The sequence below is a fragment of the Mastigoproctus giganteus genome, chromosome 14, assembly GCF_048544385.1.
Source record: "Mastigoproctus giganteus isolate SK-2022 chromosome 14, ASM4854438v1, whole genome shotgun sequence".
Lineage (NCBI taxonomy): Eukaryota > Metazoa > Arthropoda > Arachnida > Uropygi > Thelyphonidae > Mastigoproctus > Mastigoproctus giganteus.
This window is the reverse complement of record NC_143588.1, coordinates 61,074,508-61,101,896: the sequence shown is the minus strand read 5'-3', so window position 1 is coordinate 61,101,896 and position 27,389 is coordinate 61,074,508. Positions and strand designations below refer to the sequence as shown.

The 27,389-nt window shown below is 37.7% G+C and overlaps 1 protein-coding gene across 1 annotated transcript in view; it reads right to left on the bottom strand.

Moving 5' to 3' along the window:
• LOC150075161 (glutamyl aminopeptidase-like) overlaps positions 1–27,389 on the bottom strand; it is a 262,165-nt gene that overhangs the window by 28,165 nt on the left and 206,611 nt on the right. The window contains exon 16 of the mRNA XM_090388277.1: positions 12,534–12,674. Coding sequence (XP_090244403.1) covers positions 12,534–12,674 — 141 coding nt within the window. The remainder of the gene's footprint in view (positions 1–12,533; positions 12,675–27,389) is intronic.

The window sequence follows — 27,389 nt, the reverse complement described above, 5'->3', positions numbered from 1 at the left end:
GCAAATCTACATCCTTCTTAAAATGAAGCCTCCAGACCTGTACGCAGTACTCAAGGCGTGACCTGACCATCGCCTTATACAGAGGGACAATCACCTCCTTTTCATTGCTAGCAAAATTCCTATATATCATTGACAAAACCCCATGACCTGCCCTGGCAGCCTGTCTGCATTGCTCAGAAAACTTCATATCTGACTGCACAATTACTCCCAGGTCTTTTTCATTTTCTACCACCTTAAGTGTAGTACCACACAATTGGTACGTTTCTCTGGGGTTACTTCTACCCATATGCAGTACTTTGCATTTGTCAAGGTTAAACTTCAGTTGCCACTTCTTAGCCCATCTGTCCAAATTATCTAGATCCTGTTGCAGTAGCACACTGCCAACCTTTGTATCATCTGCAAACTTCGACATTTAGCCTGATATACCTTCATCAATATCATTGATAAATATACAAAACAACAGTGGACCCAACACCGAACCCTGTGGGACTCCACTAATAACATTAGTCCACGAAAAGCATATACTGCCTCCTTCCTTCCGAAATTGCTATTTAGCATCTGGAATTAAATAATCATCCTTTTAGTGAACACTTGTGATGCCCGTAGGAGGATCTTTGTTTCATTTTTGTTACAGTTATTAAACCAAATGGGTTTTCTTAAAAGTGGTCGTAAACTTTGCAATAAACAGGGTAGATTTGTAAATTGATGTTGGCTCAGGGGAAAACGAAATTCACTGCGGTAAACATTTAGCGTGCTGCGGCGGCAATACATAGAATGCTACCATAGTCGGTTTTTAGTAATGCCTACTGAGTGACATTCGCTTCTCACCTCAACTGTACCACGTGACCTTACTGTCAATCATTATATGATATGTCCATTCTCATCTAACTGGACTCCCAGTAGATGATTTTCATGAATTTTTTTTTTTTTTTTTATTTCGTTCGTCATCAATCACATAGGCTATATGCTCTTGTATTTTTTTTTCAGAAAAGTAACATACAGCATACATTTATCATAAATTTTCTTTCGTGTACATATGAATGAAAGCAGAATAAAAGAAATTCACAGTCGTATATTTCTTTAAAGTGATTGATAGGAAAGGTCACGTGATACTTTGAATTGGAAAACGAACGTCATTGAGTAGGCGGTACTAACAATTCACTATATGGCCAGCGCAGCGAAGTTTGCGGTGTATGTATCGGCAAGAGCTGCAGTCCAGTGATTTTTACAATTGCACAAACAATGTCGAAGAGAAAGTGTTTAAGTATTAATGATAAAGTAAAGATTCTTCATGATATTGACCAGTGTTTCAAGAAAAAAGATGTTGCGGAGAAATAGGGCATACCTGCAAGCAATTTATCTACGATTTTAAAAAAATCGAGAATCAATTTTAAATGCAATGGAAGGAGCAGCAGACAAGAAGCGAATTGAGGTGTGTATATATGAAGATGTTGATAAAGCTGTTCTAAAATGGGTGCAAATGATACGTGAAAAGAATATACCAATATCGGGCCTAATAATTAAACAACAAGCTCTGAAATTTGCACAGTCCCTTGGACATACAGAATTTAATGCAAGCATTGGGTGGCTAGATAAATTTAAGAAGTGCCACAGAATTGTGGAAAAGGTTATTTGTGGAGAAAGTGTTAATGTAAGAGAAGAAGATTGCAACAGTTGGAGGAACAAGATTTTGGAAGAATATGAGCGTAAGGATGTTTTTAATGCTGACAAAATGGGTTTATTCTTTAAATGTTTACCGAAGAAACACTTGCTTTTAAGGATGATAAATGATTTGGCGGAAAACAAAGCAAAGAAAGAATCACTGTGCTAGTTGGAGCAAATATGACAGGAAGTGAAAAATTAAGACTTTTAGTCATCGGAATATCAAAAACCCAAGATGTTTTAGAGGCACAAAATCTTTGGAAGTTGACTACACCTTTAATAAAAAAGCATGAATGACAAGTGATATTTTTGAAGAATGGATATTAAAACTAGACAAGCGTATGAAAAAAGGAAAATTGTGTTGGTAACTGACAACTGTCCGGCACATCCTGCCAGTATTTCTGCCAAACTTAAAAGTGCGAAGTTGTTGTTTTTACCACCAAACGTAACGTCAAAACTCCAGCCAGTGGACCAAGGCATTATTAAAAATTTTAAATTTCATTATTGAAAGAGAATAATATTGTCAATGCGTTATCAGAAAATAGAAACTTGGAGGTTACAATTAACCTTAGAGATTGCATCTCCGAACTGGCAAAAGTTTGGACAAACGATATCACTGAATACACTATTCAAAATTGTTTTTTGAAAGCGGGATTTGTGTTGAATACAGAAGTCGAACAACAACTGGACGAACAAGATGAACTACCCCTTTCACGACTGAAAAACTTTTGGACATTATTAGAATCATCCGGAAACATCGAAAATGAAATAACACCGGATAGTTATGTTTATGTAGATCAAGATCTGACTATAGAACATCCAAATGAAGATGAAATACTGCTGAACAGTGTTAGACGTGACCATGATCACGAAGAAATTAACAATGATGATGAAGACGCATCAGAACAACCTGTAGAAAAGCCAACTTGCGAAGAAATGATTAACGCTTTTAAAATGGTTCGTATGGGTCTACAGTTTTGTGAAAATGTTCCTGTTAATGTTTTTAATGCTCTGAACAAATGTGAGGTTTTCTTTGAGAATCGGACAATTTTTTAATTGTACTGTGCAAATGAAAATTAGATTTTTTTTAATTTGTAATACTTACCGCCGAAAATTGTGTAAACATAATTTAAATAAGTATGTTTTTGAAATAAAATACATTAAAAATAAATGTAGATTCGTTTTCATTTTCTAATTAGATAACAATTTCTAATAAAAAAAGATATTCTCTGTATAACGAAATTTCTCTATAATGAATTTTTTCGCTGGATTATATATATATATATAATGTTCTTAGGGATAAGCATAAGTGGCATTCTTCAGTTCAGTCTGCATGTGTGCCAGAACAACATTTTCGTGACAGTTTTTCCCATATTGGGAAAAACTGCCATGAGAGACTGGAGGATAGGTTTGATACTTTTTGGAGATTATTTTTATCCAGCCACTGCCAGTCTTGCTGCCACTGTTGTAAGCTTTTGTTCTGGATTATTTGTGTATGATCTTTGTATAGGACAGTGTTTCCCAAACTTTTTTAGTCACGGAACACTTTTCATCTCACTTATGAAACAAGTTTAGCGGGAGCCAAAGAACTGTTTGCTAATATTTTATTACATACGATGCACTGTGCATCAGGAGTATCTTTATTTCCAAAACGTAAAGCCAAAATTCAAATAACTGTCATCATACTTTTGGTCTGTCATCATACTGTTATCATACTTTCGTTTTGGTCTTTTATTAGTTGATTCCTGTTTTTTTCCTTCAGATTTTTGGTTCCTGTTTTTTGAAGGAATTGAAATTCTCACTTTGAAGTGCAACAATATTGTGTTCATTTTCGTCGATCCAGTTTCAATATTAGAAGTACTTGCTTCTCGTTTTAAAGTTCCTTTTTTCAACCAAAAATCCATGGTCATTTATTTTAATAATAATATTTCGAAATACTGATAATTACCAAAAAAATTTATACAAGGAAGTGAGTTTAGTTATGATATTGGTTCACTTCTCCCTCCCCTTCAACCCTTGTACTCCAGGCTAAATCGTATATGAATGGCATATTAGATCACTACATTGCTACTTTTTCGTAGATGTCATTACCTCTATGCAAAAGCCTGCCAAAATAAAGTGTTCTGCAGTCTATTTATTAGTCTATGCCAGTATATTAATAACCAAAAAAAAAATAATGTTAAAAATTATAATGATACAAAAGTGGTGTACACTAAAAATATGCAAAATTTATTTATTTTATTTTTTTAATTATTAATTATGATTTTTCACAGAACACTTGTTCATGTCTCATGGAACACGGTTTGGGAAATACTGGTATAGGATATCAAGTTTAGGTGGTGTGGTAGTAGCTTGATCTTCTTATTCATTGGCAAGGGTTCCTACATGCCCTACAATCAAGAAAAGCCTTATCCATTTTATTCTCCTTTAGGGATGCTAATAAGTCAATTATTTGCTGTAGGGTTGTATGAAAGGTGTTAATCAGAGCTCACTGGTGAGTTACTGTACTATTATAGAACATTCTGGTGTAAGAAACATCAGTAGAACATTGGAAACAAAGTGGACACCTCAGAGTTCAGCTCTGAACCCTGCTGATTACTGGTTGTGGGTTAGCCGACCGGGCTAGCCGGGTGGGTAAAGTGCCTGCCTGGCAACCCAAAGGTCGCGGGTTCGATTCCCGCCTCGGGCTTGGATCAAAGTACTGCAAAAACCTTGGTAGGTGCATTATGGCTACAGAAGCCTATGCACCAACAACTACCAAAAAAAAAAAAAAAAACTGGTTGTGGGAATTATCTAAAAGGCTGCATCTACAGACATAACCAAAACATATTCCACAACTAAAGAGGTTGACCCAAATGAGATAATTATACATTATACAAAAGGAATTCTCTGACATCCATCTCAGTACCTCATTCTGGTTGCCTAAACTCAGTGAGTCTGTACCAATTATGAGCAATATTATGATCATCTGCTCACACAAGTTATTCATTTCTCTTCAACCAGGTTGTTTTTCACTGTGAATAAACCAATCATTAATCCATTTATGCCTAGAAATAATGAAGGTAGTTGTAAACACTTGAAACTTTAATATATTATGAATTACAATGTAAATAGATCAAAACTGGCATCAAAAATTATTTTTTAAGCCTATCCCAAAATTTCTTGTGCGAACGCAACACTGGGCATACAGCATTGAACTGTTATTACGTGAATGCAATATTGAGCACACTGTGCCTACTCCAGAATTCCACATTGTGTTACTTACGATGGAAATAGAAAAGAAAACTGGGTGTTTCATATTTTTACTGAAAAAATAAATGTATAAACTAAAAACTGAACAAACACAATAATCCTAATCCTAATTTTTGCGGTATGCAACAGAACATTTCAAATGCAAAGGAACATTACATTTCTTGCAAATATATATAGTTTGACTATTTATATTTCTTGCATCTTCATTTTATTTTTGGTTCACTTTCAACAACTTCACTTTTGGGCAACAAGAGTAGTGAATGGAACAAAGGGGTGCTCTTACGAAGAAAGGCTTAAGTTTTGCAAATTACAGCATCTGGAGACTAGGCACCAGTGAGGTGATCTGATAGAGGTGTATAAAGTCTTGAATGGTTTGAGCATGCTCAATGCTGATGGGATTCTCCCTCTTGCTCAGAATAATCACCTGAGAGGGCATAAATTCAAATTGAGGAAAGACAGATATAGGATAGACGTGCAGAAATTTGCCTTTAGCCAGCGGGTGGTTGGTTGGTGGAACAGACTTCCATCCCTTGTCGTGGAAGTTGATAGGCTAAATAAGTTTAAGGCTCAGCTGGACAGGTATTTCGAACGAACAGAGGAGTGAAGTGAAAGTGGTTATTTTTTATTTATTTATTTTACTTTATTTTTTTTTTTTGGCTGATGCTGCATAAGCTTGCTTTCTTGCATCAAATGCCTCTACTAATGCTAATGCTAACAATGTCATGATTCACTTTGTTATAGCTCTCTGTATTCATGGCACTTATACTCAATAGACGTTGCTTTAGTGGATTTTTTGGTGTATTTCCATATCTTAGGCCAGCATTGCACAATTGACCTAGTAAAGGCTAGCATATCTTCCTCATATCCTCCTCCTTCCCGAGCAAAAGCCAGACATTGTTAACACATTTATCACATAACAGAGTACAGGAAAGTACCATTTCTTGCCATGAATTCCAATTTGGTAGCAGTGGCATGTGATGCAAGAAAGCAAGTGTATGAGCTTATGCAGCATCAGACAAAAAAAAAAAAAAAAAAAAAAAAATCACAACATTGCCTCCAAATGCCTATCCAGTTCCTCCTTAAATTTATTCAACCTATGAACTTCCACAACGACAGATGGAAGTTTGTTCCAGCAATTAACCACCCGCTGGCTAAAGGCAGATTTCCTCACATCTATTCTACATCTGTCTTTTCTTAATTTGAATTTATACCCCCTTAGGTTCGTAATCTGAACAAGTGGAAGGATCCCATCAGAATTCAGCGTGCTCAACCCATTCAAGGCCTTATATACCTCAATCAGATCACCGCGCAGGTGCCTAGTCTCCAGCCATTGCAATTTGCAGAACTTAAGCCTCTCTTGGTAAGAGGATCCCTTCATTCCCCTCACCAATCTTGTTGCCCTTCTCTGTACACGCTCAAGTAAATCTACATCCTTCCTAAAATGAGGCCTCCAGACCTGTACGCAGTACTCAAGGCGTGGCCTGACCATTGCCTTATACAGAGGGATAATCACCTCCTTTTCCCTGCTAGCAAAATTCCTATATATCATTGACAAAACCCCATGACCTGCCCTGACAGCCTGTCTGCATTGCTCAGAAAACTTCATATCTGACTGCACAATTACTCCAAGGTCTTTTTCATTTTCTACCACCTTAAGTGTAGTACCACACAGTTGGTATGTTTCTCTGGGGTTACTTCTACCCATATGCAGTACTTTGCATTTGTCAATTTTAAACTTCAGTTGCCACTTCTTAGCCCATCTGCCCAAATTATCTAGATCCTGTTGCAGTAGCACACTGCCATTACTATCATTAACAACCCTGCCAACCTTTGTATCATCTGAAAACTTCGACATTAAGCCTGATATACCTTCATGTTGCAGTAGCACACTGCCATTACTATCATTAACAACCCTGCCAACCTTTGTATCATCTGAAAACTTCGACATTAAGCCTGATATACCTTCGACAAGGAGACACAATATCTCCGAAGCTGTTTACTGCTGCCCTTGAGGAAGCTTTCAGAAGATTAGACTGGTCGCAGAAAGGAGTCAATGTGAACGGAGAGTACCTAAACCATTTACGATTTGCAGATGACATTGTGGTCATAAGCCACGATCCCAAAGAATTAGAGGAAAATCTTAATCAGTTATGCACAGTTAGTAAGGATTTTGGACTAAAGATGAATATGGCTAAAACAAAAGTAATGATGAACAAGTATGCCACGGAAAGGGAAATAATGATTGAAGGAGCAGTAATTGAAAAGGTGGAGTCATATACTTATCTGGGACAAGTTATTAGCTGTAATAATGATAAATGGCTGGAAGTCAAGAGAAGAATAAATTTTGGATGGATAGCATTCAGGAAATATAGTCACATACTGAAGAGCAATATCCCAGTTTGTCTGAAACGTAAAATAATGAATCAATGTATACTCCCCACCATGACTTATGGAAGTGAAACTTGGGCACTCACCAAAAGAATGGAAGAGAAGCTAAGAACTACACAGCGAAGAATGGAACGAATTATATTGGGAATCAGACTGTTAGATAAGAAGAGAAACACATGGATTAGGCAGCAAACTCAAGTAAAGGACATTCTTATCAAAACTAAAGAACTAAAATGGTCCTGGGCAGGACACATAGCTCGAAGACATGATGACAGATGGACTAAGAAAATAACAGAATGGCACCCAAGAGGAGCTAGAAGAAAACCTGGAAGACAAAGGCGGAGATGGATAGATGAAATTCATGAGTTTTTGAGTAGTAAATGGATGGCCAGTGCTCAAAACAGAAGGAACTGGAAAGTTGCTGGAGAGGCCTTCATCCTGCAGTGGATTGAAAATGGCTGATGATGATGATGACCTTCATCAATATCATTGATAAATATACAAAACAACAGTGGACCTAACACCGAACCCGGTGGGATCCACTAATAACATTAGTCCACGAAGAGCACCACCCATTGATTTCCACCCTCTGTCTTCTCCCACTTAACCATCCTTTTATCCATTGTAGCAACTTACCCTTAATACCATTCTGCTCCAATTTGTACAATAGTCTTCCATGCGCAACAGTGTCAAAATCTTTCCTGAAATCCAAATATATGATATCAATATATGATATGATATGATATATGATATGGGGGAAATTATTTTTTGCATCCAGTTCCTTTGTAACCACATCATAATATCCTATCAAATTTGTCAGACAAAACTTTCCCTTAACAAACCCATGCTGTGTTTGAATTATTGCTGCAGTCTTGTCTAGATGATCCTGCCATGCATCTTTAACCAGTGACTCCATTATTTTACCCGGAACAGAAGTTAAACTAACTGGTCTGTAATTACACGTGTCACTCTTTGATTCCCCTTTGTGAATTGGGTATACATTTGCACATCTCCAGTCTGTGGGAACTTCCCCTGAGTCCAAAGACGCTCTCATAATTATGGCTAAGGGTTTGCTTAGTTGCTTTGCCGTCTCCTTTAATATAACTGGATAGATCCCATCCACCCCAGGTGCTTTTCTTATGTTTAACTTCAACAATTTTTCCTCCACTTTGCTTTCAGTTATTCTAAAATCATTAAGTATCCTGCTACAATTTGATAACCTTCTGCCATTTTCAAACCTTAATAATTCCTCATGTGTGAATGTAGATGCAAAACACTCATTCAGTTTGTTTGCTATCGGAGCAGGATCATCAACAGTCGAACCATCGATATCAAGTGGACCAATCAGATTCATCCCCTTCCTTTTAGAGTTTATATAAGTAAAGAAATCCTTGCTGTTTTTCTTAGCATCTTTTAACATATTAAAGTTAGAGTGTAATATATTACACTCTATTTAATATGTTATACTATAAATAAACTGTTTATTATCTTAATATTAGCAATTTTTTTTTTTTTTGTTGGAATTGGTGTAGCTTGAAGATGAGTGATGTTTAATTATGAACTATCAACAGTCATTAAGAACAAAGGACAAATTATGAAACATATACATAAAATCCAAGGAAGTGAAGCCAGTCGACATTGCTGGACAGTGCAGTGTCGAGTCAGTTTGGTGTGACATAAGCATTGGGAGATCAAAATTGAGAATAGGAGTGTGCTATAGGCCTAATGACTCTGATGAGTATAATAAGAAACTGTACGGGGAAATAGAGTGGGCCAGTAAATCAGAGAGTCTTATAATGGGGGATTTTAATTTCCCAGATATTGACTGGAATTTGGGGGCTGGTCACTCACACACTAGCAAGACTTTTGTGGATTTATTGGATGATTGTTTTCTACATCAGCATGTTCGGGAGGCAACTAGAGGGAGTAATACTCTTGATTTGATTATGAGTAGTGATTCTTCATGCATTAAGAATCTGCAGGTAAATGAACCACTAGGTGGCAGTGATCACAGTGTGCTGAAGTGGGATTTACTCAAAGAGGTAACTACCATTAGGGGTAAAGGGAAGGCTTATTGCTTTCGTAAAGGCGACTACGATGGACTGAGACAGTATTTAAATTCTATACAGTGGAACCAACTGATGATGTTACCAACAGCAAATTCAAAATGGGAAGCATTCAAAGAACTTATCTTGGAAGCTACTAGGCTTTACATACCAACTAAGAAATATTGTTCAAGGTTTAGGCCTAAGTGGATGTCAGATGAACTAATGAGACATGGCTGAGAAGAAAAATGGATGGAATACATACAAATTAACACATGACACAGAAGCCTATGATAGATACAAGTTGATCTGTAACCAAGTTACAAAGGAGGTTAGGCAGGCGAAGGCAGATTATGAGAAATCTTTGGCAAGGGATGCAAAGAAAAACAGCAAGGAGTTCTTTACTTATGTAAATTCTAGAAGGAAGGGGCTGAATCGGATTGGTCCACTTGATATCGATGGGTTAACTGTTGATGATCCTGCTCAGGTAGCTAACAAATTGAATGAATATTTTGCATCGACATTCACACATGAGGAGTTATTCAGCGAGGGGAATGCCAGAGGTGTATTCAACTCTGGCAGTAAGCTAGAGAATCTTGTAATAACTGAGAGTAAAGTAGAGGAGAAATTGTTGAAAATAAATACAAGAAAGGCACCTGGGGTGGATGGGATCTATCTAGTTATATTAAAGGAGGCAGCAAAGGAAGTAAGCAAACCCTTAGTCATAATTATGAGAGCTTCCTTGGACTCAGGGGAAGTACCCATGGACTGGAGATGTGCAAATGTGACCCCAATTCACAAAGGAGGATCAAAGGGCAACACAAGTAATTATAGACCTGTTAGTTTAACTTCTGTTCCTGAAAAATTAATGGAGGCACTGGTTAAAGAAGCACTGCCGGATCATCTAGACAAGACTTCAGTTATAGCTCAGACACAGCACGGTTTTGTTAAGGGGAAGTCTTGCCTGACCAATTTGATTGGATACTATGATGCAGTCACAAAAGAACTGGATGCAGGGAATAACTTCGATATTATATACTTGGATCTTAGAAAGGCTTTTGATACTGTTGCACGTGGAAGACTGCTGCATAAATTGGAGCAGTGTGGCATTGGAGGCAAATTGCTGCTATGGATAAAGGGATGGTTGAGGGGGAGAAGACAGAGAGTGGTAATCAATAGACACTGCTCATCATGGACTAATGTTATTAGTGGAGTCCCTCAGGGTTCAGTGTTGGATCCATTGTTGTTTTCTGTATTTATAAATGATATTGATGATGGTATATCAGGCTTAATGTCCAAGTTTGCAGATGATACGAAGGTTGGCAGAGTTGTTAATGACAGTACACTGCTGCAACAGGATCTAGAAAAGTTGAGCAGATGGGCTGAGAGGTGGCAAATGAAGTTTAACATTGACAAATGTAAAGTACTACATATGGGAAACAGAACCCCAGAGCAACGTATCAACTCTGTGGTACTACACTGACAGTGGTAGAGAATGAAAGGGACCTGGGGATGGTTGTGCAGGCAGATATGAAGTTTTCTGAGCAGTGCAGACGGGCTGCAAGAGTAGCTCATGGTGTATTGTCAATGATATATAAGAATTTTTCTAGCAGGGATAAGGAGGTGATTATTCCCTTGTATAAGGCAATGTTCAGACCACACCTAGAGTACTGTATACAGGTCTGCAGGCCTCATTTCAAGAAGAATGTAGAGCTGCTGGAACGAGTACAGAGAAGGGCAACAAGATTAGTGAATGGAACAAAGGGGGTGCTCTTAAGAAGAAAGGCTTAAGTTTTGCAAATTACAGTGTCTGGAGACTAGGCACCGGCGAGGTGATCTGATAGAGGTGTATAAAGCCTTGAATGGTTCGAGCATGCTCAATGCTGATGGGATTCTTCTTCTTGCTCAGAATAATCACCTGAGAGGGCATAAATTCAAATTGAGAAAAGACAGATGTAGGATAGATGTGCGGAAATTTGCCTTTAGCCAGCGGGTGGTTGGTTGGTGGAATAGACTCCCATCTCTTGTCGTGGAAGTTGATAGCCTAAATAAGTTTAAGGCTGAGCTGGACAGGTATTTCGAACGAACAGAGGGGTGAAGTGGAAGTGGTTATTTTTTATTTATTTATTTTTATTTTTGGGCTGATGCTGCATAAGCTTTCTTTCTTGCATCAAATGCCTCTACTAATGCTAATGTTAATGCTAAAGTATCTGCACTATGAAATCTATTACAAAGAGATGAGGTAGAGTAATGGATCAGATGGAAAAACAAATTTTGTGTTTGGAAGATCAGAATAAGAAATGCATGTTGATATGCATTAAGTTAATTCAGGAAAAGGCTTTAAGTCTCAATAACAATTGGCTAAATTTGGTGAAAGCTCTGGTGAGGGAATATTAGTCTAGAAATAACCTTCATAATATTAAGGTGAGTGGCGAGGTTAGCAGGCTTTGCAAATGCATTGTGGCATGCACGTTTCATGCCAAAATTCTGAGCAATTTCCAATATTTTTTATCCATTATCATAACATTTTATTATATTTCATTTTTTCCTCCATGGTTATAGTGTGCTTTCTTTATATGCACAATCATTCTGTTCATTCATTTTTCACTTTCCAGGCATAGTGGTGATACAAAGAGCACAAATTTTATATAATATAAAAGAACCAAATTCAATGGTTAGCAATGTATGTTGACTGACTGCATACAAATAATGTCAGGACAGTGATGCCATCTATTGAAACAGAAGTTTCATGGCTTAGAAATTTTATAACTTTCAAAATTTTACATATAAAGCAGAAGAGATTAGGGAGACACTGCATCTGATCACCAGACCATTTGTGCAGATGCTGAAACTTGTTTGGAGTCAAACTGATGGCTCATATGAGTTACATATGTGCAATTTTGGAATTTTTTTTAAAAACTTTTAATGCAAGTGCAAGTCTGCAGGTTGACTTTTTTTTTTTTTTCAAGTCAGGCAGGGACTGCCTGTATTTCTATTGTACCTGAATTCCATAAGACTAAAAATATATAACATCAAGAATGTTAACAATCATAAAGAAATAAGAAACTTATTTTACCTTCAATTTTGCACTTTGTCATTCTGAAAATTTCAATTATAACCACTGTATATATTACATATGAAAGTTATTGCACAACTAAACTTAAAAATGTAAATAAGATGACTTACATTTCTAGAAGTTTTGGCCAATTGCTGCGAATAAATCTCCAAGTTAAGAGACGCCCAACTGGATTACGGGCTGCAACAGCAATAACAAGTGTCGTATCTTGTGGACGAATTTTATCTTTATCAAGAGAGTAGTTTAAATATCTAAATAAAATATAAAATTCAGTAACGTTTTATTTTTTCATTTATATATAATTTTAAGTCAGAATATAATAGAGGATGTACTTTAAACTATCCACCTTAGTTTATAAGTAAATTCATGGTTATTCATTTAACTTGGCAGTGACCATGACTCTTTATCTTGCAAAGTTAATTACTTCTGCACACAATTCACTAAACTTAGCCAACATAATAGGTGCTTCCAACAGAGAAAATTCAACACACCAACAATTCAAATCCAACCTCCTCAGGCTCAAACAAATGGACAGAATATTCCACAATGCATTCCTTTACCTCATAAATCATCACAACAATGAAGGTTACTCAACTCTGAAGCCTACAGGAGTCAGATATCCGATAAAATGAAGAGAAATAAAGACAGCAGCCTGCTTCAACCCAGTAACTGCAATTGAAAGCCAAATGTGCTGTTCTGTAAAACTGTTTATTAATTCAAAAGTATAATTCTTATTCATTGTTAATGGTTATATGAAATCTGCTATGTATTCGATTATTTTATTTTATTTCCTTTGTACCATATTATCTGCCGCTAGCCATGTGCTGTATTTACAATAAGCTGTACAATATGCCATGTGCTGTATTTACAATAAGTGAATATTTATTTATTTATTTTAAGGAATGCAGTTATGCTACCCTTTATAACTTTTTTTTTTTAATTTCTGAAAAAAGTTTTTGGCTTTTTGAATTCAACCTTTGAGAATTTAAAAAAATATATTTTTTTTGACACACAGCCCGAAGATCTAAATTAGAGAGTTAGGAATCAAGACATAAGAAAAGCAACGGATGCTCAAATAAACATCATTGACAAAATAAAACAAAAAAAAGATTAGAAAGGTATGGACATGTTATGAGAATGGGGAAAGAGAGACCACCTAAAAGAGCAATGGAATGGACATCCCCTAGAAGGAAAAGAAGAGGAAGACATAGAAGTATGTGGATGGAGAGAGTGAGGGTGGCTATGGAAAAGAGGAAATTGAAGAATGGACACTGGGAGGACAGAAGAGTGGAGAAACAAAATTGAAATATATATAAAAAAAAGTTAGGTCAAGGATAACTGTTGATATAATGGAGAAATCCAAGACGAAGAAGATATTTTTTGACACGTAAATTTCAATTAAACAAAACTTCTGTTAATATCTTACTGCAAAAAAGGTTGTAAACATTTTTTCAGCATGGGCTGTGCTTATTAACAGGAGAGACTGCTTTTACAGGGATGGGATACGCTTAAATAGAAAGGGTGCAAGAATATTTGCCGATGCTATCGAGGCAGTGTTAGGTGGGTCGGAAACTGCTAGCTTGGGGGGATTCACAGACTAAAAGGTTAAAAGTAGCTGCAGGCAGAGATGAAGGTGATTCTTGCACAACTTCTATTAGAATAAGTAGCGACCTGGAGCGAGGGGTGCTGGGGATACCAGGGACTGATAGCAGTCATTGTGAAACAGGTGGGTATATGGGATGTGTCAGGATGAATAGGAATAGGTGCATGTATACCAAAGCTAGAAGTATAGTAAATAAATTTGATGAATTTGAAGTGTTGGTCAAGACATCAAAGGTGGATATTGTTGGGATATCAGAGACGTGGCGTCACACTGATATTAGGAACGCAGAATTGGAATTTGGGGAGTACAATGTGTACAGAAAGGATAGACAGGATAGGAAGGGAGGAGGTGTCATGCTGTTAATTAAGAAAAACAAAATCAAAAGAAGTGCATCCAGTTGATATAGATGAACAGTGCACTGTTGAGTCAGTTTGGTGTGATATAAGCACGGCAAAAGCAAAAATAACATTAGGATTGTGTTATAGGCCTAATGACTCGAATGAGTACAATGAACAATTGTACAGAGAAATAGAGTGGGCTAGTAAATCAAAATGTCTTATAATGGGGGATTTTAACTTCCCAGATATTGACTGGAACTTGTGGGTTGGGCACTCACACACTACTAAGACTTTTGTGGATTTATTGGATGATTGTTTTCTGCAACAGCATGTTCGAGAGACAACCAGCGAGGATAATACTCTTGATTTGGTTATCAGCAGTAATAATTCGTGTATTAAGAATTTGCAGATAAAGGAACTACTAGGTGGCAGTGATCAACAGTGTACTGATGTGGATTTACTTAAAGATATAATTACCATCAGGGGTAAAGAAAAGGGTTTTTGCTTCCGTAAAGGTGAGTACAGTGGTCTCAGACAGTTTTTTTTAAATACTGTATAGTGGGATCAACTGACAATGTTACCAACAGTAAATTCTAAGTGGGAAGCATTCAAGGAATTAATTGTGGAAGCTACTAAAAGTTTCACGCCTATTAAGAAATATTGTTTAAGGTTTAGGCCTAAATGGTTATCAAATGAACTAATGAGACTCGTGACAGAGAAGAAAAATGCATGGGATGCATATAAATTATCAAGCAACTCGGAAGCCTATGGCAGATATAAGTTAATCTGTAATCAGGTCACAAAGGAGGTTAGGCAGGCGAAGGCAGATTACGAGAAATCTTTGGCAAAGGATGCTAAGAAAAACAGCAAGGATTTCTTTACTTATATAAACTCCAAAAGGAAAGGGTCGAATCTGATTGGTCCACTTGATATCGATGGTTCGACTGTTGATGATCCTGCTCCGATAGCAAACAAACTGAATGAGTATTTTGCATCTACATTCACACACGAGGAGTTATTAAGGTTTGAAAATGGCAGAAGGTTATCAAATTGTAGCAGGGTACTTAATGATTTTGTAATAACTGAGAGCAAAGTGGAGGAGAAATTGTTGAAGTTAAACATAAGGCACCTGGGGTGGATGGGATCTATCCAGTTATATAAAGGAGACAGCAAAGCAACTAAGCAAACCCTTAGCCATAATTATGAGAGCATCCTTGGACTCAGGGGAGGTCCCCACGGACTGGAGATGTGCAAATGTATCCCCAATTCACAAAGAGGGATCGAAGGGTGACTCGAGTAATTACAGACCAGTTAGTTTAACTTCTGTTCCGGGTAAAATAATGGAGTCACTGGTTAAAGATGCATTGCAGGATCATCTAGACAAGACTGTAGCAATAATTCGGACACAGCATGGTTTTTTAAGGGAAAGTCTTGTCTGACAAATTTGATAGGATATTATGATGTGGTTACAAAGGAACTGGATGCAAAAAATAATTTTGATATCATATATTTGGATTTCAGGAAAGCTTTTGACACTGTTGCGCATGGAAGACTATTGTACAAATTGGAGCAGAATGGTATTAAGGGTAAGTTGCTACAATGGATAAAAGGATGGTTAAGTAGGAGAAGACAGAGGGTGGTAATCAATGGGTGCTGCTCTTCGTGGACTAATGTTATTAGTGGAGTCCCACGGGATTCGGTCCACTGTTGTTTTGTATATTTATTAATGATAGTGATGAAGGTATATCAGGCTTAGTGTTGAAGTTTGCAGATGATACAAAGGTTGGTAGGGTTGTTAATGACAGTAATGGCAGCGTGCTACTGCAACAGGATCTAGAAAATTTGGGCAGATGAGCTAAGTAAGTGGCAACTGAAGTTAACCTTGACACATGCAAAGTACTGCATATGGGTAGAAGTAACCCCAGAGAAATGTACCAATTGTGTGGTACTACACTTAAGGTGGTAGCAAATGAAAAAGACCTGGGAGTAATTGTGCAGTCAGATATGAAGTTTTCTGAGCAATGCAAACAGGCTGCCAGGGCAGGTCATGGGGTTTTGTCAATGATATATAGGAATTTTGCTAGCAAGGAAAAGGAGGTGATTGTCCCTCTGTATAAGGCAATGGTCAGGCCACGCCTTGAGTACTGCGTACAGGTCTGGAGGCCTCATTTTAGGACAGATGTAGATTTGCTTGAGCGTGTACAGAGAAGGGCAACAAGATTGGTGATGGGAATAAAGGGATCCTCTTACCAAGAGAGGCTTAAGTTCTGCAAATTGCAGCGGCTGGAGACTAGGCACCTGCGCAATGATCTGATTGAGTTGTATAAGGCCTGGAATGGATTGAGCACGCTGAATTCTGAAGGGATCCTTCCACTTGTTCAGATTACGAACCTAAGTGGGCATAAATTCAAATTAAAAAAAGACAGATGTAGAATAGATGTGCAGAAATTTGCCTTTAGCCAGCAGGTGGTTAATTGCTGGAACAAACTTCCATCTGTCGTTGTGGAAGTTGATAGGTTAAATAAATTTAAGGAGAAACTGGGCAGGCATTTGGAGGGAATGGTGTGTGTGTGTGTTTTTTTTTTTTTTTTGGCTGATGCTGCATAAGCTCATACACTTGCTTTCTTGCATCACATGCCACTACTACTACTACATAAATATGAAAGTATTAGTCCCTTCCAGTTTTCAGTATATAAAACCATAGAGCACGTGAAATTCAAAAATTATATATATATACTTCTTATTAAATATTGGGCAGCTGCAACATATAATACAGGATTCTACAGAATTCATGAGATACCTGGTTCCTGGGCAATGCGACACTGTCACATCTCTTGCTAGTGGATGAACCCACAGCTTGGTAGGTATATTGATACACTGCATCATGTTTGTTTGTTTGTTTGTTTGTTTGGTTTTTAGGAGCATTAGCAACTAAGGCCATATTGCTCCGGGGATATGCGGTGGTCATCCCTGACCTTTCCGCATCCTCCATATTTGGTGGCTCACGGGCTCGAACCCCGGTCTAATCAAGAAGCGTGTGCTACGCACTGCTGCTCCTGCCCACCTGGCTACGGAGGCGCCTCTGCATCATGTAGACGGTAATTTGATGTCAGTATGGATAAACGTCGTAAGTTAACTGACTTTGAGAGGGATAATAGTGGGTGCCCGATGCATGGGTCACTATCACGGAGGTGGTACAGAAATTGCACTATCCCAGTTTGACAGCATCAAGAGTGTTTCGAGAATGCGCCATTTCTGAAATAACATCTCAATGTGGACAGCACTGTGAGCAGAGAAAGGTGGTGGATGAATGTGGCGGTCAACATCTGCCTCTCATTGTTTCAGTCAACTAGAGAGCAACAGTGGCACAAATCACAGCCGACTTCAACGAGAGAGGTGCCAAAGATGTCTCCACCAAGACCATCAGGCAATCTTTAGCCACGATAGGTTATGGCAGCTGCCGACCCACCAGAGTCCCATTTCTAACACCACGACACAGGACTTTATGCCTCAACTGGGTGAAAGGATATCGGCACTGGACCTTGGATAATTGAAGACTGGTCTCCTGGTCCGATGAGTCCTGTTTCCAGTTATTTCGAGTGGATGGGAGGGTGCGTATCAAGCAGAAACCACACAAAGCTATGCATCCTTCATGTCAACAAGGAACTGTTCAGGCAGATGGGAGGTCGGTAATAGTCTGGGACATGTTCAACTGGCACATGTTGGGACCTCTGGTATATCTAGATACATATCTGAATGGTCCAGGTTATGTGTCCATCCTTGCACACCATCTGCATCCCTTCATGGTCATCGTCCACCCACAGGGTAATGGATTCTTCCAGTAGGAGAATGCGCCCCACAACAGGGCCGTGGTGACTAGAACATGGTTTGAAGAGCATTCCGCAGATTTTACCATCATGGAATGGCCTCCCCGTTCACCAGAGATGAACCCTCTGCAGCATCTTTGGGATGCTGTGGAAAGGTCCATTCGAGCTTTGGATCCTCCACCCAGGAATGCGAAGGAATTATGGACAGTGATGCAGCAAGCATGGATGGAAATACCTGTGGAACACTTTCGTGAACTAGTGAGCTAAATGCCTCACCATGTGACTGTCCTTATCCGGGTGAAAGATGAGCATACCCATTACTAGGTAGGTATCCCGTGATTTCTGTCAACTCTGTGTACATGTAGTAAATAAGCCACAAATAATTATGAAACTTAAAATAATTACCATATTTACATAATGATAAGCACCTTGTCTGGGGCTAACGCTCATCAATAGCTAAATAAGTAATTAGCTTAATTACTTTTTTTGTGTACAGGAATCCCTTATTAGTGTGGTTTATATTTAGCTACCAATTTTCGATTAGCACGAATCAAAATTTCGATTAGCACAGTATTTTGGCTTGGCCTAAAGAAACTGAAGATGGTGATGCTACAAAAGTCAGTACTAAGCTACAAATGTAAATAAACTGCTAAAGTATGCATAACAATACCATTAGAGAACATTATAGAAACACATCGCTTGTTTTCTTAGTGAGCATGCGGTTTTGTTAACAAAAGGGAGTTACTGTTTATTTTGCATTGCGTCATACCTTCTCCATCGAGAAATAAACAAAAACGAACGCAAGATACAGTGTGGGAAGCTAGTTTGTTTTTCTACCATAAAAAAATAAAAAGAAATGTATTATTTCAAGTGTGTATTATTACAACAGTTGAAACATTTTCTAACATTATGCGCTCTGAAGGACAACACCAGCCGCACTGCATTTATTACTTATGTGCAGATCAGTTGTTCTTGCATTGCGTGTTAACGTGCAGACTCCCATGTATCTCCCGCCATTAATTACTGTGTATACTAATTAATTACATTAATTTCTATTCATTTTTTTTATATAGTAGTATGTAATTATTAACTATGGATAAAAGGAAAAGTGTATCTGATAGTGCCTCTGGTAAAAAGAAAAGAAAAGTTGATAACGTTAGATGAAAAAATTGAAGTCATAAAAAGATTTGAAGATGGTGAGAGTAAAATACAAATTTCTCGACATCTTGAAATGCCCGAATCAACGGTTTTGATGATTTTAAGTAAAGCCAGTGCATATAAGGAAAAAAGTAAGCTTGCTTCATTGTCAGCATGCACACAAACCACAAGAAATAGAAGTGTTACGATGATTGAGATGGAACGTCTTTTAACCATTTGGATAGAAGACTGCAATAAAAAAAAGAATTCCAATCTGCACAATGACCATAAAAACAAAAGCCTTGAGTATTTTTGCAATGTTAAAGGAAAAGTCAACATTACAAAACTTGGGTAGAGCAGTAATTGAAGAAAATGTTCATGCAAGTTCTTCAAAAGAAAAAGTGATTGAAGCAGAAACGGAAGAAAATTTCACTGCCAGTAAAGGCTGGTTTGAACGTTTTAAAAAAAGAACAGGACTGCATAATGTTGCATTGACTGGAGAAGCAGGAAGTGCAGATAAAGATGCAGCCACGAAATATCGCGAAATTTTAAAGAAAATTGTTGATTATGGTGGCTACACAGATCAACAAATATTTGATGTTGATGAAACAGGTCTTTTTTTGGAAATGAATGCCAAAAAAAAAAAAAAAACCCTTTCTAGCAAAAAAAGAAAAGGCTCAACCAGGCTATAAAGTTTCCAAAGATAGACAGAATAACTTTTATTGGGAGGCAATGCAGAAGGCAATTTGAAATTAAAACCCACGGTTATCCATAGAAATGAAACTCCCAGATCTTTCAGTAAAGCAAGTCTACCTGTTGTTTGGCACTCTAATAGAAAAGCTTGGGTCACGAAAGCTTTATTTGAAGAGTGGTTCACTAGCTATTTTTGTCCGAAAGTTAAGGCCTACTGTGAAGAAAATAATCTTGCATTCAAAATTTTATTAAATTTAGACAATGCCCCGGATCACCCACCAGCACTTTCTGATTTCTGTGAAAACGTGAAAGTTATTTTTTTACCTCCTATGGATCAAGGCATAATTGCTACTTTTAAGGTCTATTATTTACGCAGAACATTTGCGCAAGCAATTGAAGCAACAACTGGAGATGGTGGAGTTTCTTTAGTTAAATTTTGGAGAAATTACAATATCAGGAAAGCAACAGACAATATTCATGGTGTGAAGTAACATCCAGCAATATGACAGCAGTTTGGAAGCATATTTTGCCACATTGTGCATATGATTTCTGTAGTTTCACTCATGTTAACACTGTTATTGATGAAATAGCAAATATTGGAAGAGAACTTGACTTTGATGAAATTGACAATAGTGATGTTCACGAATTGCTGGAATCACATTCAGAACAATTAAGTGATTCTGACCTCCTTAATACTGATGAACAACAAGCATATGACGAGGTGGAAATTTGCGAGGAAGAAAATGTTCAAGAAAAGAAGTTGACATTAGAAGAACTTGAAGGAATATTTTGTGCAGCTGAAAATTTGAAGCAACTAATCATGGATGCAGACCCAGATATCGAGCACTGTATGCAAATTCGCAGGAACACTGAAAAAGATGTGATCCATACCAGCAAATTTATGATGAAAAGAAGAAAGAAAAGTCTGTGCAAACCAGCCTTTTGAAATATTTTACAAAGAAATAAAGTGAGTTATATATTGTAATTTTTTAATTTCAATAAACTTTTGATTACTGTACTGCAAATATTTATAATTATCCTTTGCTTTTATACTGCTATACATTAAATTGCCATAAAAAATCGTATTTTTAAAAATATTGATTGGTATATTGTAGGTCTTGGAATGAATTAGGCTATTTTGTATTGATTATTATCTTCGATTAGTGCGATTTAGCATAGCGCGCATTTTTGTGGAACAAATGAATCGTGCTAATGGAGGGATTCCTGTACCTCATATCAGTATTACATAAGTCCGATTATGAAAGCATTTAACTGTATTTCTAAAAGTCATAAATATGCCAACTTTGACATGTAAACTGGGTACCTTCAAATAATTAAAAAACGTGAAGGGAGTTAATGTCCTATGGATTTAAGTTTAAATATAAAGCAGATATGTTTAGACTTACTTCTGTTTTATTTAAAATTTCATACAAAAATAGGATACCCAAAAAAGGATTCAATATGTGAATTATACTTTCTGAGCAGTTTAATGGTGTGGGTTGTAAAGTGTTTAAACACTAACTTGACTATGTAACAGTTATGAGAAATGCATAACTCCCACAGACAAACATATGTGAATAATTATAGTGTTAGTATTAGTAGTGGCAAATGATGCAAGAAAGCAAACTTATACAGAATCAGGCCCAAAAAAAAAAAAAAATCCTGCCCACCTCTTCCTTCTATCAGCTTCAAGAATTTGTCTAGTTCTTCCGCGAATTTAGCATTAGCATTAGTAGAGGCATTTGATGCAAGAAAGCAAGCTTATGCAGCATCAGCCAAAAAAAAAAAAGTAACATAAATAAATAAAAATAACCACTTCCACTTCACCCCTCTGTTCGTTCGAAATACCTGTCCAGCTGAGCCTTAAACTTATTTAGGCTATCAACTTCCACGACAAGGGATGGAAGTCTGTTCCACCTACCAACCACCCGCTGGCTAAAGGCAAATTTCCGCACATCTATCCTACATCTGTCTTTCCTCAATTTGAATTTATGCCCTCTCAAGTGATTATTCTGAGCAAGAGGAAGAATCCCATCAGCATTGAGCATGCTTAAACCATTCAAGGCTTTGTACACCTCTATCAGATCACCTCGCTGGTGCCTAGTTTCCAGACACTGTAATTCGCAAAACTTAAGCCTTTCTTCGTAAGAGCACCCCTTTGTCCCATTCACCAATCTAGTTGCCCTTCTCTGTACTCGTTCCAGCAGCTCTACATCCTTCTTGAAATGAGGCCTCCAGGCCTGTATACAGTACTCTAGGTGTGGCCTGACCATTGCCTTATACAAGGGAATAATCACCTCCTTATCCCTGCTAGAAAAATTCCTATATATCATTGACAATACACCATGAGCTACTCTTGCAGCCCGTCTGCACTGCTCAGAGAACTTCATATCTGCCTGCACAACCACCCCCAGGTCCCTTTCATTCTCTACCACTGTCAGTGTAGTACCACAGAGTTGATACGTTGCTCTGGGGTTACTGTTTCCCATATGTAGTACTTTACATTTGTCAATGTTAAACTTCATTTGCCACCTCGAAGCCCATCTGCTCAACCTTTCCAAATCCTGTTGCAGCAGCATAGTGTCAGTAGTGTCCTTGACAACCCTGCCAACCTTCGTATCGTCTGCAAACTTGGACATTAAGCCTGATATACCATCATCAATATCATTTATAAATACAGAAAACAATAAAGGACCCAATACTGAACCCTGAGGGACTCCACTAATAACATTAGTCCACGATGAGCAGTGTCCATTGATTACCACTCTCTGTCTTCTCCCCCTCAACCACCCCATTATCCATAGCAGCAATTTGCCTCCAATGCCACACTGCTCCAATTTGTGCAGCAGTCTTCCATGTGCAACAGTATCAAAAGCCTTTCTAAGATCCAAGTATATAATATCAAAGTTATTCCCTGCATCCAGTTCTTTTGTGACTGCATCATAGTATCCAATCAAATTGGTCAGGCAAGACTTACCCTTAACAAAACCATGCTGTGTCCTAGCTATAACTGAAGCCTTGTCTAGATGATCCTGCAGTGCTTCTTTAACCAGTGCCTCCATTAATTTTCCAGGAACAGAAGTTAAACTCACAGGTCTATAATTACTTGTGTCAGCCTTTGATCCCCCTTTGTGAATTGGGGTCACATTTGCACATCTCCAGTCCATGGGTACCTCCCCTGAGTCCAAGGAAGCTCTCATAATAATGGCTAAGGGTTTGCTTACTTCCTTTGCTGCCTCCTTTAATATAAAAGGATAGATCCCATCCACCCCAGGTGCCTTTCTTGTGTTTATCTTCAACAATTTCTCCTCCACTTTGCTCTCAGTTATTATAAGATTCTGTAGCTTACTGCTAGAGTTGAATACACCTCTGGCATTCCCCTCGCTGAATAACTCCTCATGTGCGAATGTTGATGCAAAATATTCATTTAGTTTGTTAGCTACCTGAGCAGGGTCATCAACTGTTGACCCATCTGATTCATCCTCTTCCTTCTAGAGTTTACACAAGTAAAGAACTCTTTGCTGTTTTTCTTCGCATCCCTTGCCAAGGATCTCTCGTAATCTGCCTTCGCCTGCGTAACCTCCTTTGTAACTTGGTTACAGATCAACTTGTATCTATCATAGGCGTCTGTGTCACGTGTTAATTTGTATGTATCCCATGCATTTTTATTTTCTGCCATATGCCTCATCAGTTCATCTGACATCCATTTAGGCCGAAACCTTGAACAATATTTCTTAGTTGGTATGTAAAGCCTAGTAGCTTCCAAGATGAGTTCTTTGAATGCTTCCCATTTTGAATTTGCTGTTGGCAATATCATCAGTTGATCCCACTGTATAGAATTTAAATACTGTCTCAGTCCATTGTAGTCGCCTTTACGAAAGCAATACCCCTTCCCTTTACCCCTAATGGTAGTTACCTCTTTGAGTAACTCCCACTTCAGCACACTGTGGTCACTGCCACCAAGTGGTTCATTTATCTGCAGATTCTTAATGCATGAAGAATCACTACTGATAATCAAATCAAGAGTATTACTCCCTCTAGTTGCCTCCCGAACATGCTGATGTAGAAAACAATCATCCAATAAACCCACAGAAGCCTTGCTACTGTGTGAGTGACCAGCCCCCAAATTCCAGTCAATATCTGGGAAATTAAAATCCCCCATTATAAGACTCTCTGATTTACTGCCCCACTCTATTTCTCCGAACAGTTTCTTATTATACTCATCAGAGTCATTAGGCCTATAGCACACTCCTACTCTCAATTTTGATCTCCCAATGCTTATGTCACACCAAACTGACTCGACACTGCACTGTCCAGCGATTTTGACTGGCTTCACTTCCTTGGATTTTATGTGTTTTTTAACTAATAGCATAACCCCTCCTCCCTTCCTATCCTGTCTATCCTTTCTGTAGACATTGTACTCCCCAAATTCCAGTTCTGCATTCCTTATATATGTGTGACACCACGTCTCTGAAATCCCCACAATATCTGCCTTTGATGTTTTGAGCAATACCTCAAATTCATCAAATTTATTTACTAAACTCCTAGCATTGGTGTACACACAAGTATACATGCACCTGTTCTTTTTCTTAGCTACCCTAACACAACCCATGTGTTTACTTGTACCCCAATGATTCCCAGCAGTCTCTGAAATATCCTGCATCTTATTTTCCAGGCTGCGGCTCATTCCAATAGAAGCAGTGCAAGAATCACTTTCACCTCTGCCAGTGGCTACTGTTAATCTATTAGTCCTTGTATCCCCCCAATCTAGCAGTTTTCCGACCCACCTAACACTGCCTCGATAGCATCAGCAAACATTCTTGCACCCTTTCTATTTCAGTGTATCCCATCCCTGTAGAAGCAGTCTCTCCTGTTAACAAGTACAGACCAGGCTGAAAAAAATTCTACCCCTTGAGCCCTGCATAATCTTTCCAGGGCCGAATTGATTGACAGAATTGATTGACAATTTATTCAAACTATCCACTTCCACAATAATAGACGAAAGTTTGTTCCAGCAATCAACAACCCACTTGCTGAAGGCAAACTTTTGCACATCTATCCCGAAACATACTTCCTCAATTTGAATTTATGTGACCTCATGTGTGTAGTCTCAGCAACAGGAAGAATACCATCAATATTGAGCTTATTTAACTGATTCAAAGCCTTAACACCTCAATAAAATCTTCTCACAGGTGCCTAGTCTCCAGATGCAGCAATTTGCATAAATTAAGTCTTTCTTGGTAACAGCACCCTTTTGTTCCCTTCAACAATTTTGCTGCCTTCTCTGCACCCTTTCCAGCAGATCTACATCATTCCTAAAATGAGACCTCCAGACCTGTATACTGTACTCAAGATGCAGCCTAACCATGGCCTTTACAAAGGGATAATCACTTCCTTATTCCTGCTAGAAAAGTAAGTTCCTTTATATCAATGACAAAACCCCATATGCTCTCCTGGCAGCCAGTCTGCACTGCTCAGAGAACTTCATATCTGACTGCACAATTAACCGCAGATCTTTTTAATTTTCCACTACTCTAAGTGTAATACTACACAATTGGAAAAACAGATGTAGGATAGATGTGCGGACGTTTGCCTTTAGCCAGCGGGTAGTTGGTTGGTGGAACAGACTTCCATCCTTTGTTGTGGAAGTTGATAGCCTAAATAAATTTAAGGCTGAGCTGGACAGGTATTTGGAATGAACGGAGGGGTGAAATGGGAGCATTTTTTTTTTTTTTTTTTTTTTTTTTTGGCTGATGCTGCATAAGCTTGCTTTCTTGCATCATATGCCCTAATATGGGATTACTGCTACCCATATGAAGTACCATGCATTTTTCAATGTTAAACTTCAAATACTATTTCTTGGTCCATCGGCCTAATTCCCATAAGATCTATAAGTGACATTCATAGCAAATGTCACTCACCCAGTAACAGAACTTTTCGGGATTCACTAGATGACTGTCTTCTGTGCCAACGTGTTAGAGAGGCAACAAGATGATGAACTGATCTGATTATCAGCATTGATTCTTTGTGCATTAAGAAGTTCAAGATAAAGGCACCATCAGGTGGCACTTCTCATGGTGTATTGATGTGGGATTTACTTAAGATATAACTGCTATCAAGAATAAAGGAAAGGATTTTGCTTTCATAAAGGTGACTACAATAGTCTTAGACAATTTTTAAATTCTCTTCAGTAGGACCAACTAATGATTTTACCAACTTGCACATTCTAAATCAGGGGTGTCAAACCTTTTTAAGGGTGCATGCCAAAACTGGCTAAATCTTTTATAAAAACTACCCTCATGTGCTGCTCGGAATTTTTAAAAATACAGTGAGACGTCAATTATCCAAACCCACCCCCCCCTCCAAATTACAGTATCTACGTTTGGTGCATCGGTTGTCATGCTGAAATATTATCCCTGCCGCATAATGCATTTGAAGGCCCACTCACGTGGAGGCCTTCACTGTGCTAGAAACTGCAATGGCATGGTGAGTAAGCCTGAATGCAGTTCTATGGAGATACTGCTATTAAAGAGAATGACAGACCTCGCCTTGAAAAAAAGAATCTCGCATGGTTCAAAGAAATATTCAAGATTACATATTTTAAGAAATAAACCTTCCCAAGATTTATTATACTCTTATTTGCATGCAATTACTTGTGTTTGTTTATTTCTGCTTATATAAAAAAAGTGTGGTTTATAGTTAAAACCAAGTTAAAACAATTAGGTAAGTTCAAAATAAATATAATATACATTGTTTCTTCAAAATGTTTTGGTTATTATTTACAAACTATTTCCTAAATCAGTTATTTTTTATAATACTTCACATTTCAAAATACCTTGCATACAATAATTTAATTGTAGGCCTAACACACTTTTTTCACATAAACTGGGTATTCTCATATATGTTTGATTATCCAAACTATTTGAATAACTGAACCAACCTTGATCCCAATTACTTTGGTAATCGACGTTCTACTGTATCGTTATTTTTCTCATAAACGTTTTACTTCAGAAAGTGTAACCAAAAAAAAAAAAAAATAATAATGAAATAAAAGACAATAAAGATATTAAAATAAAATCCTTCATAACAAAAATGTAACTTTTAGCTTACATAATATAATATAAAATGATAAACCTCTCTTAAATTATAACTATAAAACATCAGTGAGACTTCTGTTGCTGCACCATTGACAACAGATACTTTACATCAGGCTTATACTTTGTTACTTTTAGAGCTATGCATGCAGCACTAGTTTCATCTATGAGACTACTCCTATGATTGCACTTAAAGTTTGTCACTGAGAACAACAACTCACAAGAATATGTTGTGAGAAAATTGTAATTCTGTTGCCAGATTTTATAAACAGAC